This window comes from Lepus europaeus, chromosome 13 (genome assembly GCF_033115175.1).
Source record: "Lepus europaeus isolate LE1 chromosome 13, mLepTim1.pri, whole genome shotgun sequence".
Taxonomy (NCBI): domain Eukaryota; kingdom Metazoa; phylum Chordata; class Mammalia; order Lagomorpha; family Leporidae; genus Lepus; species Lepus europaeus.
Window position 1 is genome coordinate 97281892 of NC_084839.1, and position 24626 is coordinate 97306517.

Consider the following 24626-nt stretch of genomic DNA (forward strand, 5'->3'; position numbering starts at 1 on the left):
CCAACAGCAAAAGGAAGCCCTTTCTCTCTGTCTCTCTCTCTCACTATCCACTCTGCCTGTCAAAAAAAAAAAAAAAAAAAAAGAATCATATGTTTCAGCAATCCTTTTTGGGTATATATATCCAAAGAAAATGAAATCAATGTTTCCTTTAACAAAAGGAAATTTTGTCATATGCAACATGGATGAATCCAGCAGGCAGTGCTAAGTGAGATAAACTATACACAGAGGAAAAAAATACCATATGATCCTGTATGTGAAATCTAAAATCCTGAACTCAGAAGCAGACAGCAGAATGGTGGTTGCCAGGGTTGGTGGTAACTGTGGACAGAATGGAGAGCCATTGCTCAAAGTAAAGGTTCAGGATGGACAGGTTCTGGAGATGTGTAGAGAGCACCAGCTGACTAGTTAATGTATTATTATTATTATTATTATTTTTTTTTTTACAGGCAGAGTGGACAGTGAGAGAGAGAAAGGTCTTCCTTTTGCCGTTGGTTCACCCTCCAATGGCCGCTGCGGCCGGCGCATCTTGCTGATCCGAAGCCAGGAGCCAGGTACTTCTCCTGGTCTCCCATGCGGGTATAGGGCCCAAGCACTTGGGCCATCCTCCACTGCACTCCCAGGCCATAGCAGAGAGCTGGCCTGGAAGAGGGGCAACTGGGACAGAATCCGGCGCCCCGACCGGGACTAGAACCCGGTGTGCCAGCGCCGCTAGGCGGAGGATTAGCCTATTGAGCCACGGCGCCGGCTTTTCTTTTTCTTTTTTTTTTTTTTTTTTTAGTTAATGTATTCTTTTTAAAGATTTATTTATTTATTTGAAAGTCAGAGTTACAAAGAGTGAGAAGGAGAGATAAAGTGAGGTCTTCCATCCACTGATTCACTCCCCAATTGGCTGCAATGGCCGGAGCTGTGCCGATCGGAGCCAGGAGCCAGGAGCTGCTTCTGGGTCTCCCACATAAGTGCAGGGGCCCAAGCAATTGGGCCATCTTCTATTGCTTTCGCAGACCATAGCAGAGAGCTGGATAGGAAGTGGAGCAGCCGGGACTCGAACTGGCGGACATATGGGATGCCAGTACTGCAGGCAGCAGCTTTACCAGCTATGCCACAGTGCCGATTCCTAGTTAAGATATTCTTTTTTTTTTTTTTTTTTTTTTGACAGGCAGAGTGGACAGTGAGAGAGAGAGACAGAGAGAAAGGTCTTCCTTTGCCGTTGGTTCACCCTCCAATGGCCGCTGTGGCCGGCGCACTGCAGCCTGCACACCGCGCTGATCCGAAGCCAGGAGCCAGGTGCTTCTCCTGGTCTCTCACGGGGTGCAGGGCCCAAGCACTTGGGCCATCCTCCACTGCACTCCCGGGCCACAGCAGAGAGCTGGACTGGAAGAGGGGCAACCGAGACAGAATCCGGTGCCTCGACCGGGACTAGAACCCGGTGTGCCGGCGCTGCAGGCGGGGGATTAGCCTATTGAGCTGCGGCACCAGCCCATAGTTAATGTATTCTTGAAAACTGCTAAAAGAGATCTTCAGTGTTCACACCATTTACATATAACAAAGCATAACTAGAGGATGTGGAGGTTATGTTTATTGCTTGGATGTAATTATTTCACAATCTATAAATATATCAAATTATGTTGTACATCAAAAATACATAATGTTGTCAATTATACTTCAATAAAGTTGGAAAAGTGCAATTGCAAAATGATAGAATAGACACTTGTACACATACAATGGGGCTACATCCTGATAAACCCCATTGTAAGTTGAAAATATCAGTCTAAAATGCATTGTATACAACTAGCCTACTGAAGAACAACATAGCTCAGTGTTGCCTGCCTTACACTTGCTCCGGATACTTGCCTGCAGCCTACAGTAGAGTGTTATGAGACAGTATTGTGCTGCATATCTCTAGCTAATGAAAGGATCAAAAATCAAAGTACAGTTTTACTGCACACGTATCACTTTAGTACCATCATAAAGTCAAAGGGGCATAATCTAGGAACAGTCTTCTGTATATCACAGGACAATAATGTAAGTGGATTTTTAATGCCTCTGTAGAGATGTTACACCACTTAACAAATTTGTTGCTAAAATGAAGAAAACATATGACTATCCTAGTAAATGCAGATATATGAACTGCCTAGAGGGAGAGAGAGAGAGAACACCCATCTGCTGGTTCACTCCCCAAATGCCTGTAATGTCTGGGGGCCGAGCCAGGCGTAAACCAGCAACCCGGAATTCAATCCAGGCATCTCACAGGGGTAGCAGGAACCCAATTACTTGAGCTCTCACTGCTGCCTCCCAGGGTCTACTGGGGGAAGCTGGAGTCAGGAGTCAGGGCTGGGAATTGAATCCAGGTATTCCCCAATATGGGCCTCTTCACTGTGAGGTTAAGCACTGGATCTAAGAAGTTTTTTGAATTCCTCATGAAGGTTCTCTTATTGGTCCACTTCTCAGTATGTTCAGCTTTAAAAGATCAGTATTTTTCACTGGTGAGTGTGTTTGGGCAAGTTGTTTTAGTGCCCATTCTCTTGGTTTACTAGTCTGTTGGAAACCATAGGATAACAAATAATAGTACACTCGGAAAGTCATTGGGAGAATTAAGAGTTCACACTGTGAAGCGCTATGAAAGAGCCTGCATCGCAGCAAGTGTTTACTTGTTAGTTATGGCTACTTTTACCAACACACTTCCCAAGGCTAACTCTTTTACCAACACACTTCCCAAGGCTAACTCTTTTACCAACACACTTCCCAAGGCTAGCTCGTGGTTCCACCCACTCCCTGAGGGTTATGACTCCCAAGTCCGTCACAGATCTTTGTCTTATCCTTTCATCTACATACAGGCCAACTCCATCTCTGTGTATTTCACCTCAAGGGAAAGAAAGCAGCTACCTAAAATGGGATATTCCAGCCCAAGCTAGATGCTCTTTCCATACTATTTGGTAAAGTACAGCAGTCATACAGCAGTAACCCAAGAATCATCTTTTCTTACAACAAAGACTGAAATAAAGAAAAAAATCTGTTTTTCCTTCTTCTTCATAAAGGTGATGCTTGTTCAATACAGAAAATATGGAAAATCCAAAAAGGATAAAGATTACTCAGGGTCGGCGCTGTGGAGCAGCCGGTAAAGCTGCTGCCTGCAGTGCCGGCATCCCATATGGATGCCAGTTCATGTCCCGGCTGCTCCACTTCCAATCCAGCTCTCTGCTGTGGCCTGGGAAAGCAGTAGAAGATGGCCCAAGTCCTTGGGCCCCTGCACCCCTGTGGGAGACCCAGAAGCTCCTGGCTCCTGGCTTCAGATTGGCGCAGCTCTGGCTGTTGCGGCCAATTAGGGAGTGAACCAGCGGATGGAAGACCTCCCCACCCCCCCGCCTCTCCTCTGTGTAACTCTGACTTTCAAATAAATTAATAAATAATAATTTTAAAAAAAAAGATTACTCATGGGAGAGGTGTTTGGCCTAGAGGTTAAGACTCTAGCATTGGCTGGCAACGTGGCTCACTAGGCTGATACTCCACCTGCGGCACCGGCACCCCGAGTTCCAGTTCTGGTTGGGGCGCCAGATTCTGTCCCGGTTGCTCCTCTTCCAGTCCAGCTCTCTGTTGTGGCCTGGGAGTGCAGTGGAGGATGGCCCAGGTCCTTGGGCCCTGCGCCCGCATGGGAGACCAGGAGAAGCACCTGGCTTCTGGCTTTGGATCTGTGCAGTGCGCCAGCCGTAGCAGCCATTTGGGGGGTGAACCAACAGAAGGATGACTTCTCTCTCTCTCTCTCTCTCTCACTGTCTAAGTCTGCCTGCCAAAAAAAAAAAAAAAAAAAAAAAAAAAAAAAGACTCTAGCATCCCACACTGGAAGGTTTCTGGCTCCTGCTAATACTGACCCTCCCATCAATTGGAGGGTCAGTTGATTGGGTTCCTGCCACCTACATGGGAGACCCAGGATGCTTTCCGGTTGCCACTGCTTTGGAAAGAGAAAACAACAGATACTCTGTGAGGAGTGAAACAGGGTCTTGCTCTCAAAAGAAAAAAAAAAAATCAAAATTCATAACATCCCAAATGTTGAATTAAAAATGTCAACAGCTTTGATTTGCTGGATATTAAGACCCTGATATATACACAAATGTGACCTAAGTCTGAAACATCCTGACCATTGAAAACATTTTCTGGCCGGCACCATGGCTCAATAGGCTAATCCTCTGCCTGCGGCGCCGGCACACCGGTTCTAGTCCCAGTCAGGGCGCTGGATTCTGTCCCGGTTGTCCCTCTTCCAGTCCATCTCTCTGCTGTGGCCTGGGAAAGCAGTGGAGGATGGCCCAAGTGCTTGGGCCCCATGGGAGACCAGGAGAAGCACCTGGCTCCTGGCTTCGGATCAGCGCGGTGCGCTGGCCACAGCGGCCATTGGAGGGTGAACCAACGGCAAAGGAAGACCTTTCTCTCTGTCTACTCTGTCAAAAAATAAAATAAAAAAATAAAAAGAAAACATTTTCTAAGCTTTATTTTAAACGAAGGTCTTAAAACTCGAAATCCCAAGATAATATTTGAGTATTTGGAAGATCCAGCTGACTTAAAATCCCGAGATTAGTACTATCAACAATTCGATGTGTCCTGTTCTTCGGCCACTGAAATGTAAGTTGCAATCCTCCAAAAAATAGCATTTGTGGCCTATTTTTTTTAAACGCATACGTTTTAAAAGCAGTGCTTCGTATTCACACGTGTCCCACACGATGTACTTTAGCCAGTCGCCTCCAGGATTGTGCCAATTTACAGGCTCAACCAAAATGGCCCGAGATCTTTTTCCTTCCACAACATCACGTGATTTTAACTAAGGCCAAACATGGAAGGAGCTTATGAACCCACGAGGTTATCTCGCGGCGCTGAACACCCCGCCGCACGCGGGAGAACCGGCCTCAGATTCAGCCAGCCCGCCTGCGCCTGCTCGGGTGGAGCCCGCGGCCGGCAGCTCTAGGCGGGAGCGCCGCACTCGATGGCGCGGCGCACAGCGATGACGCAACACGCACGCACGCCGCACCGCCCCCTCCGCCGGCGACTGCGCTGCGTCACGGGTTTTCAAGCGCTTCGTTGCTGGACCCTGCGACCGCTGCGGGCCCCAACGCCTGCCGGCCGCTCGCCGGGAGTCCGGTCGGCGGCGCGATGAGGCGCAGCAAGGCCGACGTGGAGCGGTATATCGCTTCGGTGCAGGGCTCCGCCCCGTCGCCGCGAGAGGTGAGTCGTGTCCGGAGAGGCCGGGGCCCTGGCCCAGCGGCGGCGCCGGCGCCATGGCTCCCGGCGCCAACCGCTCCCTGGCGCGTGCGGCGGAGGTCCGGGGCGGCTCGCCCTGCCCTGTGGGAGGGGCGTGGGGCCGCGGGGCACGTCGGCGTGGCCCGTTTCCTCGGGGGCGCCTTGGTCCTCGTCTGGCCTGGTCCCGTGCGGCCCGCGCTGCCCGAGGCCCCGGCTGGCGCCTCGGGCGGGCGCTTCCGTCCGGCTGCGGCCGCCTCAGGGCTGGGCGGTTGTTGGAACGCGGCGGCTGTCCCCGCTGTGACGCTGCCCGGCCGGGCAGGCACCTGGACAGCGGCCCGGCGCGGGTGACCACGCGCAGCCCTCTGGCCCGCACGCCGAGCAAGCTGCTGTTTTATTTGCGGCCCCCTCCCCTTTACAGACTGGGTGCTCTGAGCTTAGAGCTCTCAGGTCTTCCCCACAGCCGGTCCTGAGCACATTTCTCCCTCTTGGATTACTTAGAGGCGGCGGCGGGGCGTGGGGCGCGCGCCGGCTCGTTGGTCTGCCTGCAGTTGAGTCGGTGCGACCCTACCCTAGCAAACGCAGGTGGAGCATCCCGTCTGTAGAGCGGGCTCGCGACACTGACGAGATGAGGTGCGTGGTCCGTGTGGAACACCTCCAGCGATGCTTGGCACGCCGTCAGCCCTACGTAGGCGTCAGCCGCATCTCCTGGCTTTGGTGGTGTTGATGTTGGAAGTGGAGATCTAGACGGATGCTTCAACATGGACGTGGGGGAAATTCAACCATTAGTCTGTGTTGGGTGCAGAAAAGTTGTAAAGTTCTTGTATGTTTTTTTTCCCATAATACGCATTTCCCACGAACTTTTTTTGAGTTCTCACATTAGTGGTTGATCATGATCACAGTGCAGCATGACTTGCCTTGTATCGTAGCCTAGGTTATCTTACTTTATGCTCCCGATAACACCGAGTCCTGCACACAGAGAAGATACTTGTCCAGGGCCGAGTGGATGGCTCAGCAGAATGTTGGCAGTGGGTCTGATTGGCTTTTTTAGGAATAGTGTAGTGGCCTGTAGTCTGTCACTCTGGAGAAGACCCATAGGTTCCTGTGTGTAGATTGTCATTTCAAATCGCTGGCATAGTTTTTCTTTAAAGATTTATTTATTTGAAAGGTAGAGTTGGTGGGAGCCGGGGACTCGAAGGGAGAGAGCTTCAATCTGCTGCTTCATTCCCCAAATGGCTGTAAGGGGCAGAGCTGGGCCGTTCTGAGCCAGCAGCCAGGGCTTCCCCCGGGTCTCCTGTGGGTGCAGGGCCCCAAGCACTTAGGCCGTCCTCCGCTGCTTTCCCAGGCCCATTAGCAGGGAGCTGGATTGGAAGTGGAGCAGGTGGGACTATACCAGCTGCTGCCCATATGGGATGCTGGGACTGCAGACAGAGGCTTTACCTGCTGTGTCATGGAGCCTACCCCTGCATAGTCTTAAGTATGAATGTGTTGGCCGGTGCCGTGGCTCAATAGGCTAATCCTCCGCCTTGTGGCGCCGGCACACCGGGTTCTAGTCCCGGTCAGGGTACCGGATTCTGTCCCGGTTGCCCCTCTTCCAGGCCAGCTCTCTGCTGTGGCCAGGGAGTGCAGTGGAGGATGGCCCAAGTCCTTGGGCCCTGCACCCCATGGGAGACCAGGAGAAGCACCTGGCTCCCGGCTTCGGATCAGCGCGGTGTGCCATTGGAGGGTGAACCAACGCCAAAGGAAGACCTTTCTCTCTGTCTTTCTCTCTCACTGTCCACTCTGCCTGTCCAAAAAAAAAAGTATGAATGTGTTAAAAGTGTTAGAACCTTGTTGAGGGTTTCTGTAACTCCTAAGATTGGTGTACTTTTTTTGTTCTTATTTTTTGAAGCAAGTTTAGCGGCTCCACAAGATTTTTTTTTTTTTTTTTAAGATTTATTTTTTTATTTGAAAGTCAGAGTTACACAGAGAGAGAAGAAGAAGCAGAGAGAGGTCCTCCCTCTGCTGGTTCACTCCCCAATTGGCCACAATGGCTGGAGCTGCGCCGATCTGAAGCCAGGAGCCAGGAGCTTCTTCAGGGTCTCCCATGTGGGTGCAGGGGCCCAAGGACTTGGGCCATCTTCCACTGCTTTCCCAGGCCACAGCAGAGAGCTGGATTGGAAGTAGAGCAGCCAGGACTTGAACTGGCGCCCATATGGGATGCCGGCACTGCAGGCAGCGGCTTTACCTGTTACGTCACAGCAATGGCCCCCTTCCATAAGATTCTTAGTGAGGACCTTGGCTCTCAAATATTAAGAAGCTGCCACCTGTAGTTGCAGCCAATTGGGAAGTGAACCAGCAGATGGAAGACCTCTCTCTGCTTCTTCTTCTCTCTCTGTGTAACTCTGACTTTCAAAGAAATAAATCTTAAAAAAAAAAAAAAAATAGAACCACTATTCGAGACAGAAGCTAGAGTATTTCTACTATATAATTTCTGTCAGATAAAGTGAATTAGTTATTATGGCCACCTCTCAAACTTGAAGAATATTGTTTTAATTGGGTATTTTTCTTAAGGTGCATGCCCGAGAATGTCAGCAAAATATGAAGTAGCTAGTATGTAACTTTATAATGTGTGAAGATATTTTCTGTATTTTTTTTTTTTTTTTTTTGGACAGGCAGAGTGGATAGTGAGAAAGAGAGACAGAGAAAAAGGTCTTCCTTTTTGCCGTTGGTTCACCCTCCAATGGCCGCTGCGGCCGGCGCATCATGCTGATCCGAAGCCAGGAGCCAGGTGCTTTTCCTGGTCTCCCATGTGGGTGACTTGGGCCATCCTCCACTGCCTTCCCGGGCCATAGCAGAGAGCTGGCTTGGAAGAGGGGCAACCGGGATAGAATCCGGTGCCCCAACCGGGACTAGAACCCGGTGTGCCGGTGCCACAAGCCAGAGGATTAGCCTGTTAAGCCATGGTGCTGGCCTGTATTTTTTTTTTTTTTTTTTAAGACATTTTCAGAAGAGAGGCAGCCAGGACATGAGCTGGTGCCCATATGGGATGCTGGCACTGCAGGCAGAGGGTTAGCCTCCTGTGCCAGTGTCGGCCCATGAAGATATTTTCTAAAGTTAGATCTGAATGCAGTGTCAAAATAGGGAGAGTTGGATAGTTTGGAAGGGAGCTTGCTGGTGGAGAGGGCAGCAGCAGCTGTGAAGAGTGGGAAGAGAGGCACTGGCATTGTGGTGTGGCAGGTTGCATTTCCTGCAATTTCAGCATCCAGTATCCCGGTGCTGGTTCAAGTCCCGGCTGCTCTGCTTCCCGTGCAGCTCCCTGCTAATGCACCTGGAAAGCAGCGGAAGGTGGCCCAAGTGCCTGGGCCCCTGCATCCACTTGGGAAACCTAGATGCAGTTCTGGGCTGCTGTTGTGGCCATTTGGGCAGTGTACCAGTGGATGGAAGATCTCTGTCTCACTCTCCTGTAACTCTGCCTTTCAAATAAACAAACAAATAGATGTTTAACATTTTTGAAAATAAAAGAATGGAAAGAGGTTAGTACTTAATCTCTCATTTTGGCAGAGGCTGGCCATTCGTGAACTGACTATACTTTCTGGGATGTTGAGTTCTGCAGTTTCTTGATACGTGTATAATCTCATATCTTCCCAGTCTTCACTGAGTTTTCATTTGTTCATCTGCTTGTAGCTGTATGATGTTTCTGCTTCTTCACATCTACTTTTGTCCTTGTTGAAACTATTCTTTCTGTAATATTGCTTTTTACATATAATTTCTTTTGTCTTAAGATTCTGTCTGGTTGGCTTTCCATTCTGCACCTGATTTCTACTTCCTAGACGCTGCTGGACAGTACTAACTTGGTGGTTCTGCCAATTACATCTAAACTTCATACTTCTGATTTTTTATATATATATATATATAGAGAGAGAGAGAGAGAGACAGAGACAGAGACAGCCTGTGTGCACCAGAGGTCTCCCATCTGCTGATAATCTCAGGTGCTTGCAAGGACTGGAACTTGAGGTGGATCCCCCACCTTGGTTTGCGGGAACCTAATTACTTGAGTCTCATCAGTGCCTCCCAGGGAATCAGGAGCCAGAACTGGGAATCAGCCCAGGCATTCTGGTGTGGAATGTGGATGTCTCACCTTCTAGGCTTGTTTCCATGTATACTTTTTTTTTTAAGATTTACTTTTTTCTTTAAAGATTTATTTATTTTATTTGAAAGAGTTAGAGATAGAGGGAGAGACATAGAGATCTTTAATCTGCTGGTTCACTCCCCAAATAGCTGCAACAGGCACAGATGGGCTGGCCTGAAGCCAGGAGCTTCTTCTGGGTCTCCCACATGGGTGGCAGAGGCCAAAGCACTTGGGCCATTTTCTGCTGCTTTCCCAGCCACATTAGCAGGGAGCTGGATAGAAGGTGGAGTAGCTGGGATGTGAACCCCTGCCCATACAGGATGCCGGGGTGTCGGAGGCAGCTGCCTAACCTGATACGCCACAGTTCTGGCCTCTAATCTTTATTTCTTGATCCTGTTTCTTCTATTTCAGATGCTTTCTGTTGTGCTTCTCTAGAACTCTATCCACAGGCATTCCTTGTTTCTCCCTCATTCTTCCAGTACTGTTAATGTAATTTTTGGTTAAGTTAGTGTTTAGCATTTATATAATTACAGACAAATATTTTTGTGTTTAATTTGCCTTTGTGTGTAGTTTCATTTTTCCTGAGTTAATACTTGCTTTAAATTTTGATTTATTTATGGTGTATTGCTAATTCTTTACTCAAACTATTCAGTTTTAAACTCTGAAGTGTAGTCCAACAGGCACGTAATCCCACTAATTTCAGCCAAAAGATTTTTCTAAAACAGTTTTCTTATACTTGGAACACTGTTTTACTGCTACAGCGTTGACTGGTTTTTTCTTTCTCTTTATTACACAGCTGTGGTCCTGGGACGTCCCATTATCCTCACCTTGATAATTTCCTTTGCCTCTTTTTTGTGTTAGACCGTCTGTTTTTTGTACTTTCCATCTTCTTGATTTACTTTCATTGTTTTAGAGTAGGATAATCGTACTTTGAGAAGGAATGGATGAGAGCTGTTTTTTTTTTTTTTTTTAATTGTATGTTTGAGAAACATTTACTTTGATGGATAATTTGGTTATCAAATTCTGGATTCAAAATAACTTCTCAACTTTAAGAGCATTTCTCCATTTCTGATAGTTTTATTAGAAGTCTGATGATTCTTGCTTTGGTAATTTATAGGTTTCTCTGGAAGCTTCAACTTAAGAGTTCTGGCATATTATTTCTTTGAACTTTTTAAAATTTTTTTCTCCTGTTATCTTTCTGATACATTAACTGAAATTTGGAATTTTTGACTTGAGCCTCAAACTCTTTCTTTTTTTCCCCAATATTTTCAGTGCCGAGCCCTTTTTTTAAAAGATTTTTTTTATTATTTGAAAGAGTTACAGAGTGAGCGATATCTTCCATTTGTTGAGAGAGACAGATAGAGATCTTCCATCTGCTGGTTCACTGCCACAAAGGCCAGGAGTCAGGAGCTTTATCCAGGTCTCCCACATGGGTGCAGGGGCCAAGTACAGTCTCCCACAAGTGCAGAGGCCCAACCTCTGCTGCTTTTCCCAGGCCATAGCAGGGAGCTGGATTGGCAGTGGGGTGGCTGAGATATGAACTGGCACACATACAGGATGCCTGGGTCGTAGGTAGTGGGTAAAGGTGACTATACCATAAAGGTGGCCTCAAAGCGCCCTACAGCAGGAGAAAAATCACCAAAACAGGTCACATATTGGGAAGTTAAAAATGATGGTTCTGTTATTTAAAAGAGGTCATCTTAAAACATTCTTCTAAACATGGCCACATCCAAACGACTAATCAAAAGAGATTGGTAAAGTATTGGTTTGACTGTAGATCTCTTCCCTGCCCCTCCTGGAAGAAAATTGACAGGAGGCTGGAGAATGGTTATGGATAGATGGGTGGTAGCGGGGAAGGGGAATGAGTGACTGAGTCACTGGGCTGAGGTCCAGGAAGAATCCGAGCACTTGCTCACTGGCCGTCTGGGGCAGGGCAGTCACATGTTGTGTGGCTGGCCTTGAGCTTCCCGCCTCTGCTGAACTGAGGTCACCATCTCACCCACTTCACTGAGTTCAGGGTCAGAGCACTGGATTCCCCACAGACTAGCTCAGGATCTAGATGGGGCTGGAGTACCAGGCTGTACACTTGAGCTGGGCAAATGCACACTCAGGCTGTTTGGGAGCACACAGACTGAAAAGCAAGCACATTTTTTTCATTAAAAAGATCTACTACTTTGACCAGGTAATGCATACAATGGGAACTTATTCCAAAGAAACGAAGAGACAGTGAACCTCTTCAGTATAGTCTCATCTCGGCCTCCCCCAGTGCATCCTCGTGGTTGTTCATGTGACTCTGTGTTAGACAGGAAGGAGAGTGGCTGTGCTGTGCCCATGTGTGTACCAGGCACTCAAAAAATGTCACTTAAATTAATGGTTCAGGGTTTTGTGTCTTAAGACACTTTCTGCTATGCAATTATATTTTAAAAATCTGCCTTCTAAGGGCCGGTGCTGTGGTGTAGCGGTAAAACCACTGCCTACAGTGCTGGCATCCCATATGGGCACCACTTCGAGGCCTTGCTGCTCCACTTCCGATCCAGCTCTCTGCTGTGGTCTGGGAAAGCAGTGGAAGATGCTGCACCCACGTGGGATGACCTAGAGGAAGCTCCTGCCTCCTGGGTTCAGATCAGTGCAGCTCTAACCGTTGTGGCCAATTGGGGAATGAACCAGAAGATGGAAGACCTCTCTCTCTGCCTCTCCTTCTCTCTCTGTGTAACTCTGACTTTCAAATAAATGAATAAATCTTCTTTAAAAAATCTGCCTTTTTTTTTTTTTTTTTAAAGATTTATTTATTTGAGAGGCAGAGTTACAAAAAGACGGAGACAGAGGGAGGCCTTCCATCTGCTGGTTCACTTCCCAAATGGCTACAGCGGCTGGAACTAGGAGCCAGGAGCTTATTCCGGTTCTACACAGAGAAAGGAGAGGCAGAAAGAGAGAGAGAGGGTCTTCCATCTGCTGGTTCACTTCTCAATTGACCGCAACAGCTGGAGCTGTGCTGATAGGAAGCCAGGAGCCAGCAGCTTCTTCTGGGTCTCCCACCTGGGTGCAGGGGCCCAAGGACTTGGGCCATCTTCCACTGCTTTCCCAGGCCATAGCAGAGAGCTGGATCGGAAGAAAAGCAACCAGGATTAGAACCTATGTCCATATGGGATGCCAGCACTTCAAGCCCTGGCTTTACAAAACAGCACCGGCCCCTCTTCCTGTATCTTTTTTAAATGTGTTACTTCAGGGGAAAGGGGAGAAACTACCCACGTTTTGCATATTCTTTGCATTGCTTTTTCTTTCTTTCTTTTTTTACAGATAGAGTTATAGAGAGAGAGAGAGAAAGGTCTCCCTTCCGTTGGTTCACCCCCCTAAATGGCTGCTACGGCCGGCGCGCTGCGCTGTTCCGAAGCCAGGAGCCAGGTGCTTCCTCCCGGTCTCCCATGCGGGTGCAGGGCCCAAGCACTTGGGCCATCCTCCACTGCCTTCCCGGGCCACAGCAGAGAGCTGGCCTGGAAGAGGAGCAACGGGGACTAGAACCTGGTGCCCATATGGGATGCCGGCGCCTCAGGCGGAGGATTAACCAAGTGAGCCACGGCACCGGCCCCTGCATTGCTTTTAAAAGTATCTGTGGTTAATTGAGGTTCTGTTCTTTGGCCTGTTTTCTCAAGTCTTTGTAAAGAATTGAATGAAGTTTATAGGTTTTTAGTTTTAGACTATATATATATTTTAAGATTTTATGTATTTATTTGACAGAGTTACAGACAGTGAGAGAGACAGAGAGAAAGGTCTTCCTTCCGTTTATTCACTCCCCAAATGGCCACAACGGCCGAAGCTGCACCGATCTGAAGCCAGGAGCCTCTTCCCGGTCTCCTATGTGGGTACAGGGGACCAAGCACTTGGGCCACCTTCCACTGCCTTCCCAGGCTATAAGCAGAGAGCTGAGCTGGAAGAGGAGCAACCAGGACTAGAACCGGCACCCACATGGGATGCCAGCGCCACAGGTGGAGGATTAACCTAGTACACCATGGCGCCAGCCCCAGACTGTATATTTTGTTAAGGATGTACTAGGAAAATGCTGTCAACTAACATCACCAGGAATAGTTTGTCACTATCTTGTGATACTATCTTGATACGTAGTTTTTTTAAAACATCTTTATTGATGTATGTGCTATTATATTACATACCATGTAATTCACAATTTTGCAGTGTACAATTTAGTAGTTTTTAGTGTATTTCATTCTTGATATTTTGAATTATGGAAAAAGAAAAATAATTATCTCTCTGTATTTCTGGGGGATTGGTTCCAGGAGCTACCTCTTCTGCCATAGATGCCAGGTATTCAAGTCACTTGTATAAAATGCCATAATATGGCCGGCGCCGTGGCTTAACAGGCTAATCCTCCGCCTTGCGGCGCCAGCACACCGGATTCTAGTCCCGGTTGGGGCGCCAGATTCTATCCCGGTTGCCCCTCTTCCAAGCCAGCTCCCTGCTATGGCCCGGGAAGGCAGTGGAGGATGGCCCAAGTCGTTGGGCCCTGCACCCGCGTGGGAGACCAGGAAAAGCACCTGGCTCCTTGCTTCGGATCAGCGCGATGTGCCGGCCGCAGCGGCCATTAGAGGGTGAACCAAAGCCAAAGGAAGACCTTTCTCTCTCTCTCTCTCTCACTATCCACACTGCCTGTCAAAAAAAAAAAAAAAAAAAAAAAAGCCATAATATTTGGATGTAATCTTGCATACATTCTCCTATATACTTCAGGTCATTTCTGATTACTTGTACAAGTTGAGAGACCCTAATCTGAAATCTGAAATGCTTCCAAATACAAAATTTTTAAATGTTTATTCAAGAATTATTTACTTATTTACTTGAAAGGGAGAGTTCTTCCATCTGCTGATTCACTCCCTAAGTGGCCTCAACAGCCAGGACTGTGTTAGGCTGAAGTTAGGAGCTCCATCCTTTCTCTGTCGTGGATGATGGCAGAGGTCCAAATACCTGGACCATCTTCAACTGCCTTTCCAGGCACATAGCAGGAAGCTGGATTGGAAGCTAAGCAGCTTGGACTCGAACTGTGATATGCAGTGGCTTAACCTGCTGTACCACAATGCTGTCTTTCCAGGTAGCACCTTTTTTTTTTTTTTTTTTAAGTTTTATTTATTTATTTGAGAGAGTTACATCCATGTGCTCATGCACACAACACACACACACACACATACATCTCTTCCATCCTCTGTTTCACTCCCCAGATGGCTGCAGTGGTAAGGGCTGGGTTAGGCTGAAGCCAGGAATCAGGAGTTTCACCTGGTCCTCATATGGATGAAGGGGCCCAAACACTTGGGCCATCTTCTGTTGCTTTTCCCAGGCCATTAGTAGGGAGCTGGATCAGAGTGGAGTAGCTGGGATGCTAACTGGTGCCCATATGGGATGCTGGCATTACAGGCAGTGTCTTTACCTACTACACCACAATGTCACCTCCCCTCCCCTCCAGGGCATCTTAACTGGTGTGACAGATGCCTGCCCTGTGTTTATCCAGTTTTCATGCTTTGGGTTTTTAAATTGACTTAAGACTTTCCATTGTTCAGCTGTAGAAATGCTTTATATATTTTTGGATAATAAACCCTTACAAGATGTATGATTTTGAACTATTTTCTACCATTTTTGTAGGTTGTGCATTCATTTCATGTTAGTCAATGCACAAAAGTTTAAAACTTTTTAAAAAGTTTTATTATTTATATTTATTTGAAGGGTGCAGTGACAGAGAGAAAGAGAGAGATCTTCCATCCACTGGTCACTAGCTGGAGTGGGGCCAGGCCAAACCAGGAGCCCGGAACTTGATCTGGGTCTCATAGAGCTGGCAGGGAACCAAGTATTTGAGCCATCACCTTCTGCCTTTCTGGGTGCATATTAGCAGGAAGCTGAATCAGAAGTGGAGCAAGTACTTAAATCCAGGGCCTCTGATTGTTTCTTGTGCTTCAGTATTGTGTCAAAGGATAAGTAAATCTTGAAATTTACTTCTAAGAGTTTTATAGTTTTTAGCTTTTGTACTTGATACATTTTTTATCTACTTTGTTAATATTTGTGTGAGATATAATGTAGGGGTACAACTTCATTTTTTGAATGTGGAAATCCAGTTGTGCTTTTTTTTTTTTTTTTAACAGGCAGAGTGGATAGTGAGAGAGAGAGACAGAGAGAAAGGTCTTCCTTTTTGCCGTTGGTTCACTCTCCAATGGCCGCTGCGGCCGGCGCTTCGTGCTGATCCGAAGCAAGGAGCCAGGTGCTTCTCCTGGTCTCCCACGCGGGTGCAGGGCCCAAGGACTTGGGCCATCCTCCACTGCCTTCCCGGGCCATACCAGGGAGCTGGCCTGGAAGAGGGGCAACCGGGATAGAATCTGGCGCCCCGACCGGGACTAGAACCCGGTGTGCCAGCGCCGCAAAGCGGAGGATTAGCCTGTTAAGCCACGGCGCCGGCCTCCAGTTGTGCTTTAACCATGTTTGAAGAGAATGTTCTTTTCACTTTGAATGGATGTGGGACCCTTATCAAAAATCAGCAGAAGGGGCCAGTGTTGTGGTATAGCAGGTAAAGCTACCACCTGCAGTCCCAGCATCCCATACGGGTGCCGGTTCTAGTCCTGGCTGCTCCTCTACCGATCCAGCTCTCTGCTGTGGCCTGGGAAAGCAGTAGAAGATGGCCCAAGTCCTTGGGCCTCTGCACCCAGGTAGGAGACCGTGAAGAAGCTCCTGGCTTTGGATCGACTCAGCTCCAGCTGTTGCAGCCATCTGGGGAGTGAACCATTGGATGGAAGACTTAATGTCTCTCTCTCTGCCTCTGCCTCTCTGTGGCTCTGCCTTTCAAATAAATTTTTAAAAATATCAACTGAATTGGCCGGCGCCGTGGCTCAACAGGCTAATTCTCCACCTTGTAGCACTGGCACACCGGGTTCTAGTCCCAGTTGGGGCGCTGGATTCTATCCCGGTTGCCCCTCTTCCAGGCCAGCTCTCTGCTATGGCCCGGGAAGGCAGTGGAGGATGGCCCAAGTCCTTGGGCCCTGCACCCGCATGGGAGACCAGGAGAAGCACCTGGCTCCTGGCTTTGGATCAGCAAGATGCGCCGGCTGCGGCGGCCATTGGAGGGTGAACCAACGGCAAAGGAAGACCTTTCTCTCTGTCTCTCTCTCTCTCTCTCACTATCCACTCTGCCTGTCAAAAAAAAAAAAAAAAAAAAAAAAAAATCAACTGAATGTAGATGTATAGGTTTATTAATTTTGTTTCATTGATCTGTATGTATATTCAGTGCTGGTACTACACTTTTGGGGAGGGGTACCTGATTAATTTATTTGAAAATTACAATATTTAATTACAAATTACAAATTAAAAAAAAATTTTTTAAATGTGACACTGATTGCTATAGCTTTATTTTTCCTTTAAGGATTTATTTATTTATTTATTTGAAAGAGTTACGCAGAGAAGGAGAGAGAGAGAGGTCTTTTGTCTGCTGGTTCACTCCCCAGTTGGTGGCAATGGCTGGGGCTGTGCTGATCTGCAGCCCCGATATTCTTTGAACTGGCTATTTAATTTCTAGGAATTTATCGTAGGAAATCATGGGTACACTATTTTATAAGTAATCAGTAAATAATTGAGCACTGGTGGTGATCAGGCTGCAGGGGATCCTACCCCAGTGGAGCCTACAATTTTGAGAGAGCCAGTCATCAAAACAAAAATGATTATGACTTTGATCAGTGCTGTGAAGGAATGAACAGGAGGATTTTTCTTTAATAACAACGAAGGAGACGTATTTCAATCAGAAGAGAATGATAGAGCTGCTGTCTGAATCCAACCGTTTATCCGTCTTGCTGCTGTACTGGACTGCCTTGCTGGGGTTCTTAGAGACATTCAGTCAGAACCTCACTGATGTTTGCTTTGATACAGCAGGTGGCTGAACTGCAGTTCCCCTTGTACTGTGCAGGATTACTATATGACAACAACCCATTAGCAGCAGATAACACTAACCTATTTATTGAAGGTCTAAAACCCAGGTACATTAGTGAAGAAAATAGATAAATTCTTATTCACAAAACTGATAGGACCCAAAAGTGGGTCTCTATGAATGCATGACCTCCCAAGCCAGTTGTAATTTTCTGACACCTCTTGCTTAAAACCAAAAAAGTTGGAAGGATTGGGAGGATCCACTTTCAGGGTCTGTGTTTATATTGGAAATTAAGATGATGTGAATCCTCTCCCTTTGTGCCATTGGAGTCCTATGTCTTCTCTGAGCTTAGTAAACTTCCTGACTTAGGATAGTTACATTACCCTTTCAATAAGCATACCGGATCCAGCCTTTCCTCCCCATTGTGGATGGGTGGCCCTAGAACATAATCTGATATGTACTAGCATTCTGGCTTTGGAGTTTAGGGAAGTAAGAGCTGGGGTGTGAGCTTGGTTTACTACCCAAAAGAATAAGATTGTTATTTGTGTCTTTTTTATTCCTTGATTGTAAAATACTGATCTATAGTGAGAATAGTACAAGGACCAGGGAACCCCCAATTCTTTTCAGAGGCTTACACATGTTAGGAGAAGTTTCTGATACATCTTTTCTCCTGTAGGATGCTGTTTGCCTAACTGTAAAATGAGAGAGTAATGCCATAGGTTTCTAGGGTTGCCAAGGGTAAGCCTCCTTAAATTCTGACGTCTGCCTCTCTTGATGTTCAGGAATTTACTTTTGTTTTTGTTTTTTTTTTTTTTTAATATTTATTTGGTTATTTGAGAGATAGTTACAGAGGGAGTCAGAGAGAAAGGTCTTCCATCCACTGTTTCACTCTTCAAATGCCCACAATGACTGGAGCTGGCTGATCTGAAGCCAGGAGCTTCTTCTGGGTCTCCCACGTGGGTGCAGGGACCCAAGCACTTGGGCCATCCTCCACTGCTTTCCCAGGCCATAGCAGAGAGCTGGATCAGCTACCGCAGTGCCAGCCCCTGGAATTTACTTTTTTTTTTCACTTTAGAAAGTATAAAAATGTGGAATCATGACTTTTAGAATATATAGGTATATTTTAGGTGATTTTTATCTTTTAGGGAACGAAAATTAATAGTGATCTTGTTCGGAAAAATGTCCTTTTCAAAAAAGTTGTTAACTAGTTCAATATAATGGTAAGTGAAACTTTTTTTTTTTTTTTAGAAGTCAATGAAAGGATTCTATTTTGCAAAACTCTACTATGAAGCTAAAGAATATGATCTCGCTAAAAAGTAAGTACCAAACTGTAAGCATACTTTAGTTTTCTAAAATCAGTGCCTTACTTCATGTTTTTCTTTGAGATAGGTAACCATATTATGTTCTTCAGTAATGTTTTGTAAATATATCCTGGATTCATTTTTGCTCAGACTGATGTTAAGGGCTAGTCTAGATTCCGTTGAGATTGACCCTTTTTTTTGTATACTCCTATTTGTTTATACCTAAGGCACAAAACTGTTTGGCTTAAGTTACTTTAAAAAAAAAAAAAAAAGATTGATTGATTGATTTGAAAGTCAGAGTTACAGAGAGGGTGGACGAGACAAAGAGGAGTTCCATTTACTGGTTCATTCCCCCAAGATGCCCTCAGCAGCTAGGACTGGGTCAGGCTGAAACCAGGGGTTGGAAACCCAGTCCAATCCTAAAGGTACCCAACTACTTGAGCATCTACTGCCTTCCAGGGAATGCGTGATCAGGAAGCTGGAATTGGAGTGGAACCAGTCTTTAAACCAGACACTCTGAAAAGGGATGTGGGCATCCCAAGCAGCGTCTTAACAGCTTTGCCAAATGCCTGCTCCTAAGGCACTTTAAAAAAAATTTTGTTTCATTAACACACAATTATTCTTAGGTGTTTAAATTCAACTGAAAATTGATCCTTGTTAAAAATAAGAATGGCATTAAGAGAGGGAGAAGATGTGCAGTTCTGCACACCTCACTCGGACTTAACCCTAATGGTAAAGCTAGAACTGTGCCATGGGACTCCAAATCCCATTAAGTTGGCAGATACCAATGCCATCTTATTAGTTAAAGTGATCAGTTTAAATTCATGATTGATCATAAAGATAGGATTGTCAAGGGGATCACATAAATAAGACCAGTGTCTGCTAATAATAATTGATAGAATTAAAAAGGAGAGAGCAATCCAACATGGGAAGCAGGATACACAGCAGACTCATAGAATGACAAATGCCCTAAACAGCACTCTGGCCTCAGAATCAGCCCTTAAGGCATTCGGATCTGGCTAAAAAGCCCATAAGAGTTTCTCAGGCATGAAAAGCCAAGACACTACGGCAAAAAATGACCTAAATGAAAGATCTTTGTGAGTGAGATCCCGGTGGAAAGAATGGGCCATTAAAGAAGGAGGTGCCTTTCTCTGAAGGGAGGAGAGAACTTCCACTTTGATGGCCTTGTTTAAATAAGGTCGGAGTTTGTGAACTCAAGAGGCTTCCATAGCCTTGGCAGCTCACAACAAGAGCCTTGGGTGATTATTGACGTCACAAATAAGAGTGTTAATTGTTAAATCAACAACGGGAATCACTGTGCACCTATTCCCCATGTGGGATCTCTGTCCTTAATGTGTTGTATTATGAGAATTAACATAAAACTAGTCTTAAAACAGTACTATACTTTGTGTGTCTGTGTGGGTGTAAACTGTTGAAATTTTTACTTAGTATGTAATAAGTTGATCCTCTGTATATAAAGAATGAAGAATGGGATGGGAGAGGGAGTAGGAAATGGGATGGTTTGCTGGTGGGAATGTGCTTATGGGGAAAAAATCACTATAAAAGTTGTACTTTCAAAATTTATATTTATTAAATAAAAGTTTTCTTAAAAAGAAAGGAAAGGAGGCCGGCGCCGTGGCTCAACAGGCTAATCCTCCGCCTTGCGGCGCCGGCACACCGGGTTCTAGTCCCGGTCGGGGCACCGATCCTGTCCCGGTTGCCCCTCTTCCAGGCCAGCTCTCTGCTGTGGCCAGGGAGTGCAGTGGAGGATGGCCCAAGTCCTTGGGCCCTGCACCCCATGGGAGACCAGGATAAGCACCTGGCTCCTGCCATCGGAACAGCGCGGTGCGCCGGCTGCAGCGCGCTACCGCGGCGGCCATTGGAGGGTGAACCAACGGCAAAAGGAAGACCTTTCTCTCTGTCTCTCTCTCACTGTCCACTCTGCCTGTCAAAAATTAAAAAAAAAAAAAAAAAGAAAGGAAAGGAAACACACACACACAAATTGTTTCTGGGTTAGAGTAAAACAGTACCATTTCTGTATCTAATTTCTTTTGGTTAGATGTCTGGTATAGGTAGTAGCAGTGAATGCAAAATTAAACTGATACTGGGCAGAACAATAGCTTGTGTAAAAGATTTTTAATTGACTCAGCTGATGAAACTCTTGAGTGTCTGTTACACCCACAGATTCTGATTTCCTGACTTGGAGCACCTTAACATGGGAAATTAGGAGGGTGCTGTGCTATAACAGCACTGATGGAAAGACGAAATGAAGAAAGGAAGATGAGTAAAGCCTCGTAACTGGCAGTGTTGGGACTGCGAATCCATGCTCCTTGTTAATTTTTCCCCTTAGTTTTGGTCTTCGGTCTAATTTATCTTTAAAAACACTGCCACTGAACTTAGAGGATTACTGCTTGTTTTTAGTTGTTACTTGATTTAAGAAATGGAGATTATTTGCATTTGGTAATGTAGTTGCTAGTTTTTCTTTTGTTCAATTTTAGCTGGGTACAGTACAGTTAGAAATCACTTTATTTAAAGGATTAAATTTTTGTAGTTATCTTTAAAATTGCTGCTTTTTAGTTTTTGCAGTATGATAACTTTAAAAGTCTACTATAGTAACTTCATAATTTATATGCAAAACTATAGCATTTTATCAAAGTGTGATCAGGAAGAAAAAGCTTATATGTTATTTTTTAATGTGCAGAAAATGTATTTGGTAAATATAACATTTAATACTAAAGTTGGTACATGTAACATTTAATACTAAGTTGTAAACTGTGTGTGTCTTTGTTTTTCTGTTGATGAATACTTTTGAGTTATATGCATATCCCAGTTTAAGTAGACAGTGATAAGTCAATAAATGAAAATCAGTATAAATTGGTTTGATGGTTGCTTTGATTTAAGGTATACTGTAAAGTTAGCATTTAAGTACAATTCTGAGTAATAATTTAAGTATTATTTTTTGTATTCTATTTTGAAACAGATATATATCTACATATATTAATGTGCAAGAGAGGGATCCCAAAGCTCATAGATTTCTGGGTCTTCTTTATGAGGCAGAAGAAAACACAGACAAAGCTGTTGAATGTTACAAGGTAATTAATTATAATATTAAAATGTAGACTGCACAGCCAGATGTAAGAGTCATTTATGTAATGAATAATTCTAATATATCTTATGGATGTCGTGAAAAGAGGTGCTCATGTCACAGAACAGATTTAAAAAATATGTGGTGCAAAGTGTACTGTAATTTACACCTATAAATTTTGAGTCTAATATTGTGATATGGTATTCTTGTGTTTTTTGCATTCACCTAATAAAAAGATAATTTTTATTTGATTCATTATTACACTCTAAGTTACTTTAATAACTTTGAAATAATGTCATCTAGGAATAGAGTTTTAAATGAGTATACTGATACTTTTTATTCTTTGAGTGTATATATTCATACATACATAAATTTATTTACTGATTTTTTTATTTCTATTATTTCAGCGTTCAGTGGAATTAAACCCAACACAAAAAGATCTTGTGTTGAAGATTGCAGAATTGCTTTGTAAAAACGATGTTACTGATGGAAGAGCAAAATATTGGGTTGAAAGAGCAGCTAAGCTTTTCCCAGGAAGTCCTGCAGTCTATAAACTAAAGGTAAAAAATCCAAAATTTAGGAGAAGAGATTATGTAAAACACAAGTATTTCTAATATTTGGAATTTAGATTAATTTTTTATCTGTTGGTTCACTCTATCCATTTGGGCCAGGCCAAAGTTAGGAGCTTCATCCAGATATCTCCCATGTGGCTGTCAGGGGCCCAGACACTTGGGCTGTCTTCTATTTTTCCCAGGCCATTAGTAGGGACTTGGATTGGAAGTGTATAGCTGGGACACAGACTGGCACCTATATGGGTTGCTGTTGTTGCAAGTGGTGGCTTTACCTGCTATGCCACAGTGTTACATCCTACATTAATTTTTAGTAGCAAACCTTAAAATGGAGTAGGTCTATGTTGCCTTTAAAATTTTTTCTTGGAGGCCAGTGTTATGGAGCAGAGGCACTGATTTGAGGCTAGACTGTCCCACTTTCTTCTAGCTCCCTGACAGTGTGCCTGGGAAAGCAGTGGAAGATGGCCCAAGTACTTGTGCCTCTGCATCCACGTGGGAGACCCGGATGAAGCTCCTGGCTCCAGCCTGGCCCAGCCTTGGCTGTTGTAGCCATTTGTGGAATGAACCAGTGGTTGGAAGATCTCTCTCTCTCTCTCTCTCTCTCTCTCTCTCTGTCTCTCTCTCTCTGCCTTTCAAATAAATAAATCTTGAAAAAAAATGCTTTTTTTCTCTTAAAAATTACAACCTTTCTCAATTTGTGTCTTTTTAGCCATTGTATTGTATGCTCTACAAGTGATATGTGCTTTACCCTTCTGGAATATTTAATATTTTAGAGATTTTCAGTTTTGTAGTTAATAGTAGAGCTAAGATATAGATCAGGTTTTGTCTACGCGCATAAGGTTTTTGTATCATTATGTGAAGACTGCTTATAGGATGACAGTTTAGGGTTATTATATATAAGAGTTTTCTGGTAACTGTTTAGAAATGGAATGAATTATCTTATGAGATAGATTTATAAGCCAGTGATAACAGGTGGTTTTTCTAGTATGTTGGAGATAATAACTAAAAATGTCAAGAAGCTCTTGGTAATATATTAACTGGTCCCTATTATTATTCTTCATTGATAAATGCAGATTAGTAAGTAATTTTTCTAGAGGAAAGTCTTTCCAAATATGCCTTACCAACACTTTTCTTTTATAAAAGGTTTATTTTATTTATTTAAAAGGCAGAGTTACAGAGAGAGAAGGAAAAACAGAAATCTTCTATCCACTGGTTCACTTCCCAAATGGCCACGACAGTTGGCGCTGGGCCAGGCCAAAGCCAGGAACCAGGAGCTTCATTTGGGTCTCTGATGTGGGTGCAGGGGTAGATTAGCAGGGAATTGAATCAGAAGTGGTACAGCAGGGACTTGAATCGACCCACTTATGGATGCTGGCTCACAAGTGGCAGCTTTATCTGCTATGCTACAATGTTGGCCTCAGCACTTTTTTTAAAAAAAATTTATTTATTTATTTGAAAGTCAGAATAAAATTATACACACAGGGATCTTCTATCTGCTGGTTCATTCCCCAGATGACCATAACAGCTAAGGCTGTGCCAGGCTGAAGTTAGGCATCAGGAGCTTCTTTTAGGTCTCACTTATGTGTGGCAACGGCCCAAACGCTTAGGCTGTTAGCAGGGAGCTAGATTGTAAGTGGAGCAGCTGGGACTTGAATCTGCACCCATTTGGGACGCCAGCATCATAGTTGGCAGCCTCACCCACTATGCCATAAAGCTGGCCCCAGGACTTTTGTCTCAAGCTAAACCTTTGTGTTTGAAATTCTTTCCCAGGTTTTTGGAACTGAAATTCATGATGTTTTGAACTAGTTTGCAAAGTAGATCTGTTTCTGCTTAAATTTAAGGCTTATTGACAAAGACGGATAGTTTTGTGATATTTGTGTAATGAATGAAAGTATTACATATGAGAGGACTTTTTCTATTGAGTAGAGTAGAATTTTCCAAAAAGCTTTAAAAACATTTTGAATTGCAAACAAATTTTAAAAGATTTGTTTGAAAGGCAGAATGACTTCCCGGATGGCTCTAGCAACTGGGGCTGTACCACACTGAAGCCAAGAATTCCACCTGGATCTTCCAGATGGATGGCAGGAACACTTGAGCCATCATCTGCTGTTTTTTCACCACATTCAGTAGGGGCCTGAATTGGAAGCTGAGTAGCTGGCACTCACACTGGCATTTCAGTATTGCATGGTGATGTCACAAGCAGCTGTGGTTTCACCTGCTGCCCCACTGTGTCTGTCCCCAATTTCAAAAAAATTTAATGCCAAAATGAACTTACCTTTTTATTTCTTTTTGCAAACCTTTGAACTACCTTTGTCCTAGGGACAAAGACCTCTATGTCCATTTTATTTGAAAGACGTACACATGGAGTGAGAGCTTCCATCTACTGGTTCATTCTCCAAATGCCCTCATCAGTCAGCTCTGGGCCAGGCTGAAACCAGAG

General features: G+C 44.9%; 1 protein-coding gene across 3 annotated transcripts in view; it reads left to right on the forward strand.

Annotated features, from left to right (window-relative positions):
- Positions 1 to 5085: 5085 nt before the first annotated feature.
- LOC133772922 (E3 SUMO-protein ligase RanBP2) overlaps positions 5086 to 24626 on the forward strand; it is an 80570-nt gene continuing 61029 nt past the window's right edge. Inside the window, exons 1-4 of one of the 3 annotated variants that reach the window (XM_062210057.1) lie at positions 5086 to 5208; positions 18480 to 18547; positions 21513 to 21624; positions 22025 to 22177. In XM_062210057.1, coding sequence (XP_062066041.1) covers positions 5137 to 5208; positions 18480 to 18547; positions 21513 to 21624; positions 22025 to 22177 — 405 coding nt within the window. In that variant the 5' untranslated portion in view covers positions 5086 to 5136. The remainder of the gene's footprint in view (positions 5209 to 18479; positions 18548 to 21512; positions 21625 to 22024; positions 22178 to 24626) is intronic. The other 2 variants (XM_062210058.1, XM_062210059.1) reach the window with 2 other exon arrangements.